The following is a 16,206-nucleotide window of genomic DNA, read 5'->3' on the forward strand; positions in this document are numbered from 1 at the left end:
CACCTGAAATGGGACCATAACCTGAGAGGTCCATGGGTGATTCCCATAGCTCTTACTCAGTGGGGTTTTTTCAGCCGAAACTCACTGGAACTTAGTTCTGGCACCTCTCAGGTGGGCGCCATTGCCACTGTAAGAGAACGAGGGAGGTGAGTTTCAGCACCTCTTTTTCTTCTAACACAACCCTGTTCTTACTTCAGAAAAGGGTTGCTGTTTTTGTTTTTAATAGGTATTTTGTGGTTTCATATCTTGCTTTTATTCTGTGAACTGCCCTGAGACCCCCGGGGTATAGGGTGGTATATAAATTCAATAAATAATAATAGTACAGTTGGTACCTCAGGTTAAGTACTTAATTCGTTCCGGAGGTCCGTTCTTAACCTGAAACTGTTCTTAACCTGAAGCACCACTTTAGCTAATGGGGCCTCCCGCTGCCGCCGTGCCGCCGGAGCACAATTTCTGTTCTTATCCTGAAACAAAGTTCTTAACCTGAAGCACTATTTCTGGATTTGCGGAATCTGTAACCTGAAGCGTATGTAACCTGAAGCGTATGTAACCGAGGTACCACTGTAATAATAATAATAATAATAATAATAATAATAATAATAATAATAATACAGTGGTATCTCGGTTCTTGAATGTTTCCGTTGACAAATGTTTCAGAACCCGAATGCTGAAAACCCAGAAGTGAATGCTTCCATTTTTGAATGCGCCTCAGAAATTGAATGGCTTCTGCTGTGTATTTTTCAATTTTCTCAATTGAATTTGCAGACAGCCCTTTGGCGCCTCAGTTTTCAAACGTTTTGGAACTTGAATGGTCTTCTGGAATGGATTACGTTCGAGAACCGAGGTACCACTGCAATAAGAAAAGAGAGGGGGCTTGCTCCATAAGGACTAGTTCCATTGGTATAAAGTCCCATGGGGAAAGATGTGTGTTTCCTCACTGATTTCTCCTGGAGTGGGAGCACTCCTATTGGACAATAAGGTGTTTTGTGTAACTGAGTTTTGGGAAAACATGAGGTTCTTCTGATATGTCTCTATACTAGTAAACAACATGTCTATTCAGGAGAGGCAAAACATTGATGGGGTTAAGCAAAGGGTGGGTGGGGAGACTTCTGCCAGCTGCAAGGAGCCAAACAGGGAAGCAACAGATTCAACAGCTGAAAGAAAAAGCAAATGAAAATCTGGTCGTTGTAGTACAAAACAAAGAGAATTTATGCTTCCTTCCACGAAAAGGATCCTAGGTTTGCTTTGGCTGTCAAAACAGTGAAGATGCTTCCTCCGTATCAGCTGTCTGCACAAATATTATGCAGATACCATTGTGATTGTATAATAATATGAGATGCATTTAATGCAGGAGTAGGCAACCTAAGGCCCAGGGGCCGGATGCGGCCCAATCGCCTTCTAAATCCGGACCGCGGATGGTTCAGGAATCAGCGTGTTTTACAAGAGTAGAATGTGTCCTTTTATTTAAAATGCATCTCTGGGTTACTTGTGAAGCCTTCCTGGTGTTTTTACATGAGTAGAATGTGTGCCTTTAATTAAAGTGCATCTCTGGGTTATTTGTGGGGCACAGGTATTTATATTTTCCCCCAAAATATAGTCCTGCCCACCACATGGTTTGAGGGACAGTGGACCAGCCCATGGCTGAAAAAGGTTGCTGACCCCTGATTTAAACGATGAGCAGCCCTCTGGTTTGAGGGAAGTGGTCATCTGTGCTGTGTGATCTGTCCCCCACTTTAATAATTTGTGTGGCAAGAAGAGCACCAAGAGAAAAATCATGGAGAAGCCTATCGACGTTCAGATAATAGATATGAATTGTGAACTCAGACGCTGAGATACGATGAAGGCTGAATTGTAATGCTTCTGCAGCCAAAACAGGGCAACTGGGAAACAAGAGGGAAGGTACTGACACACTAAAGGGAACCCTAAAATTTGTAAAAGCAGAAAAAATACATTGAAGGGGAAAAAAATCAAGACAAACCAACCAGTGAGGAGGGACGCGGGTGGCGCTGTGGGTTAAACCACACAGCCTAGGACTTGCCGATCAGAAGGTTGGCGGTTCAAATCCCCGCGATGGGGTGAGCTCCCGTTGCTCGGTCCCTGCTCCTGCCAACCTAGCAGTTCAAAAGCACGTCAAAGTGCAAGTACATAAATAGGTACCACTCTGGCGGGAAGGTAAACGGCGTTTCCGTGCGCTGCTCTGGTTTGCCAGAAGCGGCTTAGTCATGCTGGCCACATGACCTGGAAGCTGTACGCCGGCTCCCTCGGCCAATAAAGCGAGATGAGCGCCACAACCCCAGAGTCAGACATGACTGGACCTAATGGTCAGGGGTCCCTTTACCTTTACCTAACCAGTGAGGACTTAGCACACCCAGTGTCTGCAGAAAGCTGACCATTGTTGGGAGGGGACATAGAAAAGGAGGGTCCCCTCAAAGCTGGATCTGTCCTTGAAAAGCCCACTTTCCCCCAAATTTAAAGTGTTTAACAGCAACAAAAATAGTAGGAGTTAAAGAAAATTACAGCCGCAGTCACATTTAAAGTGCTATGATACCACTTTTGAACAGCCATGGCTTCTCCCAGATAATTTGTTGGGTACGGAGAGTTGCTGTTAGGAGACCCCTGTTCCCAAGATTCTTTGGGAGAAGTCATGTGCTTTAAATGTGCATTGAATATGCTTAAATGTTAATCTGCAATTTTAGTCGGCCTCCAGGTCACCTGCTCCACTTACCGATTTAAGAAAAATTATATGCCACTAAGCAGTTTGCAAGAGATGGTAATTACCGTTATGAAAATAGTTAATTGAAAACATTAAAACTAAAATTAACAGGAAGAGAGATTAAAACGTGTCAACATCTGTGTGCTTGGATAGGTAAAGGTAAAGGGACCCCTGACCTTTAGGTCCAGTCGTGGCCGACTCTGGGGTTGCGGTGCTCATCTCGCTTTATTGGCTGAGGGAGCCGGCGTACAGCTTCTGGGTCATGTGGCCAGCATGTCTAAGCTGCTTCTGGCGAACCAGAGCAGCGCATGGAAACACCATTTACCTTCCCACCAGAGCAGTACTTATTTATCTACTTGCACTTTGACGTGCTTTCGAACTGCTAGGTTGGCAGGAGCAGGGACCGAGCAATGGGAGCTCACCCCGTCGCGGGGATTTGAACCGCCAACCTTCTGATCGGCAAGTCCTAGGCTCTGTGGTTTAACCCACAGCGCCACCCGCTTGGATAGGCTTGCCTAAACAAAAATGTTTTAAGCAGGCACCAAAACCCCAAAAATAAAACAAAAACAAAACAAAACAAAAAACAGTACAGCAAAGGTTCCTGTCTGATGTCAAGAGCCAGGGAGTTCCACAGTGAGGATGTTGACATACTAAAAAATTGATATCTTGCAACTGCGCTGGTGAAATATATTGTATTTCTATTTAAATTATAGAAATCCTTTCTAAATCTGCAAATAAATTAGCATGTATAAATTGCATGCAAATGTTTGCCTTTTGGGGGTGTGATGCGTTTCCTCCTTTTGGGCATGAAGTGTTAGCAGCCGCCCTAGTTGCAGTCCCAGTATGGATGAACTGCATGAGAATATAAATTTTTAAACCCTGAACAGCTCGTGGATGCTAAATATTTGGAAATTAAAAAGAGGCACGAGTATATTTTCGATGCCTGTGTGAGTGGGCACATCATGTCAAATGCCTTTTCATTAGTATTATTGTTCTAGGGCTTCTTTCCCTTCAATCTTTTTGTGCCAACGCTTCCATAAAGATGAATGTGAGCTGTGTCTCTGTAGCTCAAGCTTAGAAGACTTGGGCAGAGACTGGCTTCCTTTTACCTACAAGAAAACATTTCCAAATGGTTCTGCATCTAAAGAAGAGAATTGCTTAGGCACCTAAATGTTAGAGGGGGGACTCAAGTAGGACCATATTTTTTACTACTGCTGTCAGACACACCGACTCTAGGGGGCCGAAGACACCTCAGCCCCCTCAATATTTGTTTTAAGGGGGCTGGGCCCCCTCAATCCTGAGATGGCCCTGCGTATGTTGTGTGTTGTGCATCGCAGGTCCAGTGGCCAGCTCCTCCTCACAAACGTGCCGTGCACAATGTGTGTGATGTTGACTGCTGGTACCCTCAATTTTGATGGCAACCTGGTGCCTCTGACTGTTCTTGCTACCTGCAGAGCCCTAGTCAAATTTTGTATGAAAGCACTGAAGACAGAGGGGAGAATGCATGGTGGGGAGCTGACAATTGGATATCAGAGCTTTGAAAGATGCTTCAACAGTGTAGCTGACTGGGTACAATGATCTGAAAAAATGCTACTACTTATACCAATCCATATTATTATTATTATTATTATTATTATTATTATTATTAATTAAATTTATATACCGCCCTATACCCAGGGGTCTCAGGGCAGTTCACAAAATAAAAACAAGATATAAAACCACAAAATACATAATAAAAATAAAAACAACAACCCAATAGCATCCCCCCCACATTTTAAAGGGCATTCAGGGGTGTCCAAACTTTTTTCAAAGAGTGCCAGATTTAATGAAGTGAACATACATGAGGGCCGACCAAAGTTGTTGAGGTTTTTTAAAGATTGATGCCGCTGAGCTTTTTTTGGGATATACTACCATGCGGGCCAGTTTAAATCGGCCAGCGGGCCTAATTAGGCCCCCGAAACGGACTTTGGACATGTCTGGCATAGGATGCAAATCAGATCAACCAAAGGCCTGGCTAAAAAGGAACATTTTTGCCTGGCACCTAAAGGTGTACAATGAAGGCACCAGGCGAACTTCCCTGGGGAGAGCATTGCACAGACGGGGAGCCACTGCAGAGAAGGCCCATTCTTGTGTTGCCCCCCTCCTGACCTCTTGAGGAGGAGGCACACGAAGGAGGGCCTCAGAAGATGATCTCAGGGTCTGGATAGGTTCATATGGGAAGAGACAGTCCTTGAGGTATTGTGGTCCTGAGCTGTTTATATATGCCATCAAGATAGCCACTTATGCATAGAAATGACACATTTATGAGTTATCAGTGGTGAGCTCATCTAGACCAATGTTCTTCACCCTTGTGCTCCCAGATGTTGTTGGATTACAACTCCCATCATCCCTAATAACTGGCTAAACTGTGTGAGGATGAGGGGAGTCATAGTCCAACAACATATGGTTGAAAAATTCAGATCTAGACAGAATAACCTAAATGATAAATTCTTGTGATCAAGTTGTATATAAGGTTGGGGTCAGCATATCGCTCCCTCTTGTGTGTGTGGTGTTATATGGGTCCTGCTGCCATGCCCATGCTGGTCCTGCATGTTACTTTGCGCATGTGTGCATGATCAAAGTAGTGGTCCTATAGCAACAAACATGGCAGCCGCTGGGCTGTTTCACTGCAAACAAGTCATGTGGCAGCAGCAGGGGTGTGAGAAGCAGAGGTGGCAAGGGCCAGGCAACAAGCAGGACGTTCTGAACGTTGGAGAGAACCTTCTGGGCTTTGGGTACCAAGGCCCAAGCATCCGGTTTTGGACTGGTTTGCAGCAGGTGACATTCAAGTTTATCAGAAGCCTTTTCCCGCAAGCCATCTGCTTTGGGGATGCCGCCAAACAATGACACACTGAATGGTCTAGTGGTGGGAGACGCCACTGGGAAACAATTCAGATACAAGAATGACGAAAGCAAGCTTGGGCTGAGCGCTCCTAAGAGTTTTACCTGTAGCTGATTTTAACAAGGGTGCAAATTGACAGGGTTTGGGGCAGAAGGTGTTTCCCCATCATCAGTTGCTTGACAATTTCAACTGGAGATGCCAGGGATTGAACTTGCCATTTGACAGGAAAAGCGTGCATTCATGTACTGAGTTATAGTCCCTCCCCTTGAGGGTAGAATCTTAGAGATGCTTTGCCTGCATCTCAACCTTTGATGGGCAAGTTGCTCACTTGGAGCTATCTGTGGTTCTGCAATTCCTGACCTGCCTTACTGCCTTCTTTGGGGGATCAGGCATCAAACCAAAATATGCCAAGATTTCTCTGCTTCAATTCTCATGTCTGTTAAAACAAGAATCATAGTGACTGGTCTACTGGTACTGTTAAGAAAACTTATTGTTTACTCTGCTCTTTTGGAATGGCAGGGTTAATCTGAATAGAGTGTTTGGAAACAAGCATTTTAATGATTGCAACCAATTGGCTGCGTCTAAAGAACTTCATTATGCTCACAGTTCTCTTAGTTGCAAAATATGGAGGTTCTGTAGCAGATCTTTGGCTGCTTCTTGTCTTGTGCTAGTGGAAGAAAGTTGTTAGATTGAGTTTTGTTTTTCCTCACACAATGCTCTTGCATGAGGTGTGAAACAGGGATGTGCAGAGTTGAATCTTGTTTGATCTAGAACCCAAAATTCTACCAGGCAGAGCCAAGTACAAAAGACATTCAGTTAGAATTAAGGAACTGGCTGTCCTTGAGGAAATGATGAGCCTATAAATTTGCTTTCATTACCAGAACTGAGCTCAGGCTTTCACACACAAGTCTTCCTCTGATTACCTAAACTTTTGTCATTTCAGTAGCCTAATTTAGTCATTTTGGGCACTTTGTATGGCCTGTTTGTTGACCATTCATCCAATTTTTTGCGGGAAGGTTAGACAAGGTTAGCTATTTAAAGAGCATTCATTCTAACTTGTTTGCTGGGAGATTAGATGATATTGTGTCAAATCAAGTGTTAGACTAGTTTTGAGTGCATTTCCCTGTCATTTCCCTTATCGCAAAAAGTCCAAAATTAGGGGGGAAGTAGGTTTGTTGCATAAGAACTTCCAGTCTGTTCCAATTGTGCAACCAAAAATAGCAGACGTCTCAGACCTTTGCTGATCTACTGCAAACCTCCCAGAGTCTGCCAGTAGATCCCAGTCTACCTTCTGCCCATTGCTGGGGCAAAAGGACCTTTCTGCATATGAAAGACACCTTTTGCTATCAGAAGGGCAGCTTTTTGATCCAAACCATTGTTTCATAGGCTGAATATTTTTCATGTTAAAACTGAATTAGAACCCCTCCTGTCATTTAATGTTTTTGAATTCGATCTCAGCAAAGAGAATTCAGTTCAGATCAACTACAGCACTGTGTTCACCTTGGACATCATAGGCAGTTTAGTGGTTGTTTGTGACTGGGGCCATTCAGCTGAACTGGATGTGGCAGCTTTGTGGCTCTTATTTTCCTCCTGCTCTCTTTTGAACGCTGCCCGCTGAGCCAATTGCTCCGAGGGGTGCACCCCTGTTGTCAAGGCAGCTTTCCTCCATTAACAACCTCTTGCCTTTTCTCTCTCCAGGGTTTGGGATGCTCTTACAGACAATTACATCCCATCCATCACTGAAGACTGGAGGGATCCTAACATCGAGGTGCTAAACGGCAATGTCTCCGACACAGAGGTACTTCCTTGGATTTGCGTCCTCCCACCCCCCCTTTCCCGTCCATGAATCATAAGATCAAATAATCGTTGGCAAGCTTGGGCAGAAGTACGCTGTTGAAGCACAGTGAAATGGGAGGACAGTGGTTAAGCAGCTGCATGAATGCCTGCAAAACAAAAATTACAGCTGGCTGCCATTCCAGGAAGCAGGAGTAATCAAATGTGAGAACGAAGCTCTTGTCAGGTAGCTGAACAGATCTCTCAGCAATCCTTGAATTGGGGTCACCGTCCTTTGGTAATGGAAAGGCATGTATAATGAGGGGAAACAGTGAATGAAACAGCTTGATATGTGTGTGTCAAGGGAGGCATTGTCCTCTAGGCTGTTGTTTGCTCTGAGATTGACATTGGCGATGTTTGTACCGCCTCTACCCCTGACACGTTCGGAACAATAGCTTGCCAGCCTTCAGGACAATGGGGGCTGTGATGGCTGAAAGAATACACACATCACAGAGCAAAGGATCGTCTGGGTCCTTGTGCATCTGCAGTGTGAGCTTTTGGAGTGTTGTTGAAAGACTAGAGGGAGGAGGCTCTTGTGTTAGACCACTTGGAAGAAGTGAGGTCCTCTATCGCCTTTTCCTTCCAACAAAACCTATTGAATAGGAGAACGAGAGGGGCAGGGGCTGGGATTAGGATTTTGCCTGATGGATATGTCAGAAATAGGATTCACTATAAGGCTCTGGTCTATATAGAGCTAGAGCATTCTGAGATAAGGAACACCAATTATTGTCTTCTTAGCTTGTGATTTTCTGGAATGAAGGACAAACCTTGAACTCTCCAGTGGATAGGAAACTCTGGAGACTGGCAGGACATCATACGTTGGTTTGGGATGAGACTAAAGAGGAGAATTCATAGGGATGATGAAAACTGTGGAGTCTGGAAGATCCCAAGGGGGTTGGTGGATTTTGAAAGACCCTTGCATTCTTAAAGTAGAGAATGCTTGCATTCTTGAAGTATAATCTGGCGACAATTTTCTTGGTATTGGGAGCATCTGGTAAGTCTAATAAGGATTTGGTCTGGGGGAATCAAAGAGGAAGAGACTCTTAGATATCTGCATCTTAAAAATAACAATGGCAATATCTGACAATATTTAAGTTAGGCATTTTGAAATATTGAAGACAATATTTAGTTTTTACTATGCATCAGAGACTTTTGCCATTTCACTGTTGGGTGTTTTTATCTCACCATTTCTGTAATTTTTGAAACCCGAGGGCTAATTGTAGCCCAGAAAAGAAGGAAACAGAAATGAAGGGAAGGAAAAACATACTTCAAACACAGCTCTTGGAAATCCACACTCCATATTCAGAGTCTTATATATAATTCAATGAATTTGGTGCAACCCCCCCCCCCCCCGTTGCAGTTAAATTAGGCCTGCAGCATTCAAAAGGCAGCACAGCATTGGGAACATTTTTCAGCTCTCTTTTTAGTGCATCTGTAGGAGTTTTCAAAGAACACTTCACCCCATGTGCTCAGTGAATACAGAGGATGAAGGGGGGGGTGTGTGTGAGGACATCTTCACTATTGTTGTGTCTAACATGTTTGCATGCCACTCCCCCAGCAGCCACAAATTTGGCATTAGTGTGAGGACGTTCTGCCTGCTCACTTTCATCCAGCTTTCCCACGTGACTGGGATCCCTGATTGGCAAGCATTGCTGCTCTCATGGAGAAGCTCCATGGGTGCACGTTATTTATTGAACAGCATTTATATGCTGTGCGATTGTTGTAAAATCTCTTTGTGGTTTACAGGAAACAGTCATTTAATGATAATTAAAAATCAACGTGAAAAAGAAAAAAAGACTGAAACATACCAAGATCTACATGTCAGGGATACACTTGTCAAAACAAAATTAATTTAAGAAGGCACTGGAAAGAATACAGTGCTACCTCGGGTTAAGAACTTAACTCGTTCCAGAGGTCCGTTCTTAACCTGAAACTGTTCTTCACCTGAAGCACCACTTTAGCTAATGGGGCCTCCTGCTGCCACCACTGCGTGATTTCTGTTCTCATCCTGAAGCAAAGTTCTTAACCTGAGGTACTATTTCTGGGTTAGCGGAGTCTGTAACCTGAAGCGTCTGTAACCCGAGGTACCACTGTATCTACAGAGAGAGGCTCTGTAGAACCCAGCCTCTTGGATAATGGTGTTGTCCCGAGTGAATCTCCACTCCCCATCTCTCCCACTTCTTCATTCATCATTCTCACCATCTCCTCTACGGGTGCTGCTACCTGCCCTCTGCCTTTGAGCTCTTTGCTCTCCTACTTTTAACGCTCACCGGGTTCTGGGAGATGGAGGGTCTGGAATGATTTCTAATGACAACGTGTCAGCCTGGTCTTGCTCTGGCTCTCCCATGATTTCCCCACTTCCCCTCTCATCTGCCTTTGAGCTGAGACCTCCCTCGAACTCTTGTTGTAAATCTATACTGTCTTCCTCTTCCTCCTCCCTGGAAGGGTCAGGGTGGGGAGGCAGTCTCCACCATTCCTCGTCTGCCCAGTCCCTGACAATAACCAGCCACGGGGTTGGGTGTGTCATGTGTACCCCAGCTGAAATTAAAGAAAGGAATTGTTTCACTTTTATACCTACCTGCTCCGAGAGTGTCATACTTGCCAAGTGTCTGGTTTTAGGCAGGATGGCCCTGCTTTCTATGAAGGCGCTTCAGGCTCTGCCTTCATCCCAGGGCACCCTGATCTCGTGCACTGGGTGGGCAAGGGTGAGAAGCAGTGGGTGGGTGGGGGCACGAGAAAAGTGGCAGGACGGGTGGGGGGCCAAGTGGGTAAGGGCGAGAGAAGTTGTGGGGCAGCTATGGAGAGCGGAGACAGCACGAGTGGGAGGGTGGCGCCCCACTTTGTCCTCCCGAAATGTTGCAGGATAACTTATGGTTTGTGTGTGTGGTTTGGGAGCTGCACGGACAGGGAAAAAACAATGCTGTCCAGGGTTGTAAAGACTGCGGAGAGAATAATTGGGTGCACTCTTCCCACCTTGGATCAGATTTATGCTTCCAGGTGCCATAAGAAAGCTGCAGCGATAGCGCAGGATAGTGCGCACCCCAGAAATGATCTCTTTCAGCTTCTGCCTTCTGGAAGAAGGTACAGGGTTATAAAGACTAGGACTAGCCACCTGAGAAACAGTTTCTATCCAAATGTGATTTTGGTTTTAAATGTAGTGTAAGGAGTCTCTACGGGAGTATATTTTATTTTAAAATGGGGTATCAGAGTTTTTAGGGGGCTAACCAGGTTGGGATAGCTGGGATGGCAGGCCTGTTGGTTTTTGAATGTCTTATGTAGATTTCTTCAGTTTTGTTGTTTTGTATGGGACAAAACAACATGGGTGGCGCTGGGATGCGGGTGGCGCTGTGGGTAAAACCTCAGCGCCTAGGACTTGCCGATCGCATGGTTGGCGGTTTGAATCCCCGCGGCGGGGTGAGCTCCCGTTGTTAGGTCCCAGCTCCTGCCCACCTAGCAGTTCAAAAGCACCCTTAAGTGCAAGTAGATAAATAGGTACCACTTTATAGCGGGAAGGTAAATGGCGTTTCCGTGTGCTGCTCTGGTGCCGGTTCGCCAGAGCAGCTTCGTCACGCTGGCTACGTGACCCGGAAGTGTCTGCAGACAGCGCTGGCTCCCGGCCTCTAGAGTGAGATGAGCGCACAACCCTAGAGCCTGTCAAGACTGGCCCGTACGGGCAGGGGTACCTTTACCTTATGTCGATTTTTTCAGTTTTGTTGTTTTGTATGGGACAATGACAATAAAGATTATCGTATCCTATCATATCGTAATGTGTGTGTTGGCTTTGTAGCCTGACGCATGAGAATTGCAGCTTCCACCAGGAGCCTGCTATTCTGCTCAGTCAACAATAACTTATTAGGCCTTATATTATTAATGGGTTTGCTGGAGTGAAGGACTAATTTAATCGGGCCAGGAAGCATGAACAACAGATGGCCAGAGAGATGTTATTTTCAGCGGGCAGTGGAAGCCTGTAGGAGATCTAGCATCCCCCCCAGCAGCATACAGGCATATGATGCAGGTCTTTGAGGATGCTCTTGACAGCCATCGTCACTGTCCTCTCCGATGTTCAGAGCTCCAGGCAGCGTCTTAAAAAAGGAGAAGAGAACAGTTTGTCATTGGTGTTCTGAACTTCACTGCTGTAAAGTCGACACCTCAATTGATTTTCTTTTTTTGGCTGAGGATTATTTGGATGAACTCGAGCCATAAACTGAACTAGTTTGTTTAGCAAAGCGAGGAACGTGATCTGGAATTAGTTTCTTTCTTTCTTTTCTTTTTCTTCTGATATAATGTCTGTTCTTGTTTGGGTTAAACCACAGAGCCTAGGGCTTGCCGATCAGAAGGTCGGCGGTTCGAATCCCCGCGACGGGGTGAGCTCCCGTTGCTCAGTCCCTGCTCCTGCCAACCTAGCACTTCGAAAGCACGTCAAAGTGCAAGTAGATAAATAGGTACCGCCCCGGCAGGAAGGTAAACGGCGTTTCCGTGCACTGCTCTGGTTCGCCAGAAGCGACTTAGTCGTGCCTGCCACATGACCTGGAAGCTGTACGCCGGCTCCCTCGGCCAGTAACGCGAGATGAGCGTCACAACCCCAGAGTCGGTCACGACTGGACCTAATGGTCAGGGGTCTCTTTACCTTTACCTTTACTGTTCTTGTTTGGGCCCTTGGATTGCTTCCAGACGTTGAGGGGTTCTTGCTAATCTGCTAGTAGGGTTTCGAAAGCTGAGAGGGACACACTCCTAAGCAAACCTTGAATAACCCTTGCTGTGATGCGGTTTCTTCTTCCTGCACCACCTTGTATTGTAGCCAGAACTCGCTGACCTTGAAAGCAGCTGAACAGGCATAATCACCCCTTTGCTCAGGACCAAGGAATAAATTAAAATAGCTTTGTATTTCATCCAGGTTTTATTTGGAGAAGAGCTTTTTAAAATGAAATAGCAGTCTTTTAAAATCAATGGAAATAATTCCAGAGTCTAGAAAAGACAAGGTTTGCACACACAACATGCGTTTCAAGCACAAGAATGCTGGGGTCTATCGTCTACCCACCACAGAACTACAGTTCCCAGCACCTTTAACAAACTACAGTTCCCAGGATTCTTTGGGGTGGGTGGGGAAGCAATGAACTACTTTAAATGTATGGTGCGTATGTAGCCATAGAGAGAAACCGCTTTACCTCATGGTCACGTATCAGGGCTATTCATTTGTAAATGGACGAGTCTCAAGTGAATGTGAAATTGCTTCTCAAAGCTGATTCAGATGGTGAACATTAGGGGTGAAGCACAGGGGCAGAGCACATGCTATGACTGCAGAAGCTTCCAGCTTCATAGAACCATGGAATTGTAGAGCTGGAGGGGACCATGAAGGCCATCTAATCCAACCCCCTGCAATGCAGGAATCTTTTGCCCAACATGGACCTCAAATCCTCGACCCTGAGATTCAGTAGGCCCCATGCTCACCTGGCATCTCTGGGTGAGGCTAGAAAAGGCTCCTGAAACCGTGAAGAGCCTTGGCTTTTCAGTGTACAGTGGTACCTCAGGTTACGAACTTAATTCGTTCTGGAGGTCCATTCTTAACCTGGAACTGTTCTTAACCTGAGGTACCACTTTAGCTAATGGGGCCTCCCGCTGCTGCCGCAGCACGATTTCTGTTCTCAGCCTGAGGTAAAGTTCTTAACCTGAGGTACTATTTCTGGGTTAGCGGAGTCTGTAACCTGAAGCATCTGTAACCTGAAGCGTATGTAACCTGAGGTACCACTGTACATGCAATGGTGAAAAACCTGTGGTCCCTCAGACTCGCTCTCCCCCAAGCTCTTTTATTTGTGGAGATTTAGCGTGTTTCCACTCAGCAGTTCACTGGGGACTCAGAGACCAGGGTTCATTGGGTGACTTTGGGCCAGTTACTGTCCCTCAGCCTGGTCTACCTCACAGGGTTGTTGTGAGGGGAGAATCATGTATACCACCTTGACCTGCTAGGAGGAAAGCTGGGATAGAAATATAATAAAAGATATTAAATCAATCAATCAATCAATCAATCAATCAATCAATCAATCTTTATTACAGTCCAGAGACCCAACAAACTGTTACAAAGCAATGCACAATTCAGACAGCCTACCGCCAGGTTAAACAAGCATTTTGTTCAGACTTAAAGATAGGGATCATTGGTTCTTGCAACCACCGATAAAAACTTCACCACTGCTAATGTTCTAGCATTTGTCTGGTCTTCCAATAGAAACCTGACATAGTGAGCCTCTGATTTTCCCGGGAAAGGTACCAGCAAGGGTAATATCAGTTCAGCCCTGGCTTGCTCGTATTTCGCACAGTACAGCAAAATATGTTTTATAGAATCGATGTCTTGAGCACATGACCTGCTAGGAGGAGGAAAGCTGGGATAGAAATATAATAAAAGATATTAAATAGATAAAAGCTTTGTGCAGCATTCACACAGTGCCATTCTCGTCTAAATGCCATCCAGCGTTTAAATGCTGCCCAATATTATTTTCCCATTGTCTAGAGCTGTTGTTGTTTTCAGTCTGCAAATGATACACAACTGGTGATGGCTCCCCCTTCCTCACATTTACATTGCTATTCCTTTGCACTAAAATGAAGCATAAGAGAATGGCAATGTCATTCTGTGTAATGAATTATGCAATTTCACCGCAGCAGACAGCAAGACAAATAACAGAGTTTTTTGATGGAAGACGGCCTGCAGTGGAATGGAAACAGTGCAATGAATACAGGGCAGAATGGAAAACGGTTCCTTCTTGCATCCCTACCGATTAATAACATACACAGAGACACTGGCAGAAACAGTAAATCTGGATAAAATGGGGGAAAATAGGGGTGACATTTTGATGGCCCTGAGTACACAACAAAGCAGTATTCCTAAGGGTGGGTAGGCAGGATCCTACCCAACTGCCTGCTAAGAAGTCAGCTTGCCCCCAGAGCTGCCCTGTGCCCCGACCTATGAATACAAATGTGCACTTGGCACCTTATTTTTTAAACTACGTTCAAAAAACTATGTCATTCATGCTTGGTGCATTTTAATGTGTTTTAAACCCATTAGGCTACCTGTATTTTATGTCCTGGCTGCTCTGCAATTCTTCCTTGACCTCTTAGGCTCCTGTCACTTAACTTTCCTGACTGCAAATGTGCTCTAGGGGAGATGGCTGGAATATTTCTGCTGGCTTTTAGAAGTGGCTGGGGCTCTGAGGGCCACATTCCTTGGTGGGTAGGAGCTGGCTCTAAACTTGTGGGACCTTTTGTCAAAACACTGGTTGCCCTATTAGGGAAGCTTGCTTGATGCATGCAAGAGTTTGGCAATTGATGGGAATCGGTAAGAGGATATATTAATTATAAATTAATTCTTAATTATATTTAATCCTCTAGAGAACTGTGGGGGGGGGGGGGTTAACAGCAAAGGAAAAAAGATCTGAATTTGAAAGCATGGGGCTTGTACCCAGAGAGCCTCAGTAGCAGAGTTTAAATGCCATTGTCAAGTAGTTTAGTGAAACAGAGGACCTTATTTATTTCATTCTGCTGTGTGAAGCAGCTGACCCCCTTTTACCCTCCTACAATGAAACAGACTACACACTGAAGTACCGTATTTTTCGCTCTATAAGACGCACCAGACCACAAGACGCACCTAGTTTTTGGAGGAGAAAAACAAGAAAAAAAATATTCTGAATCTCAGAAGCCAGAACAGCAAGAGGGATCGCTGTGCAGCGAAAACAGCAATCCCTCTTGCTGTTCTGGCTTCTGGGATAGCTGCGCAGCCTGCATTCGCTCGATAAGACGCACATACATTTCCCCTTACTTTTTAGGAGGGAAAAAGTGAGTCTTATAAAGCAAAAAATACGGTAAGTTGAAAAATGCTTTCCTTACTTATCTGAGGCCACAAATGGGCATTGTCCTATGCAGCAGCAATTGGAAATGCAGCTAAAAATATTCTTAGTAGAAATACAGAAAGATAGGAGCCATGTTGAGTCACGACCGCCTCCAATGCTTACAGCGTGGAGAAGGAGGGTAAGGGAAGGAAAGGAAGAAAAACATCACTTCCTCTCTCACTGGGGGTGAGGAAACGTGACCCAACTCTGTGGTCCTTAACCCCTTCATATACTAACTAGCAAAACCATGCAGAGTTATGTTTGACTGCTAAACGTCCCACAGCAACCAGCACTGGGTGGCTGGGATTCGCCATGTTAACTTGCTACCATGCCTTGGCGTGATATTATATTACAGAAATTAATATGGTGGCTGAGGGTGCCCAGAGCAGTTGTCAGCACAGCAGTGGGCCCTGCCAGCACATCGCACACCCACACACACCAGCAACTGCCCATGGAGGCTTTGTGTTGGGTCTGCAAGCAAAGCAGGTGGATGTCAAGTATTGTGGTCTCTGCACAGGGGGCACATTTGTAAGAATTAGTAGTGACTTCCGGAAAGTGGATTGCAAGGCTCTCGTCTGCCTTGTTCCACAAGCTCTGCAGCAGCTACCTCTTCCAGCGCTGTAGTGGGTGTTATGCAATCTCAGCTTCAGGAAGCGGGTGATGCGAGTGGCGTCAGCCAGTGCAGCAATTCAGTCAGATAAACTGCTGGAGCCAGTGAAACAGTGAGGCCAGAAAGTATCGATCGCCTTCCTAAATAAGAATCAAACAGGAAGGGAGGACTTCCTGGCTTTTTGGAATGGCCCTTATAAGCTGAAGGCTGAGTGTGAATTGCTAGGGAACCAGAACTGGTCCCTTCAGAGAAAATCTCTGGCTACAGCCTTCCTTGAACATGAGTAGTGTTTTTA

General features: G+C 45.3%; 1 protein-coding gene across 7 annotated transcripts in view; it reads left to right on the plus strand.

Moving 5' to 3' along the window:
* FEZ1 (fasciculation and elongation protein zeta 1) overlaps window positions 1–16,206 on the plus strand; it is a 49,991-nt gene that overhangs the window by 12,368 nt on the left and 21,417 nt on the right. For all 7 annotated transcript variants that reach the window (XM_083480646.1, XM_083480649.1, XM_083480650.1 and 4 more), the window contains exon 3: window positions 7,293–7,392. In XM_083480646.1, the coding sequence (XP_083336772.1) occupies window positions 7,293–7,392 (100 nt within the window). The remainder of the gene's footprint in view (window positions 1–7,292; window positions 7,393–16,206) is intronic.

Source organism: Podarcis liolepis (genome assembly GCF_965112155.1).
Source record: "Podarcis liolepis genome assembly, chromosome: 16".
In the NCBI taxonomy this organism is placed as follows: domain Eukaryota; kingdom Metazoa; phylum Chordata; class Lepidosauria; order Squamata; family Lacertidae; genus Podarcis; species Podarcis liolepis.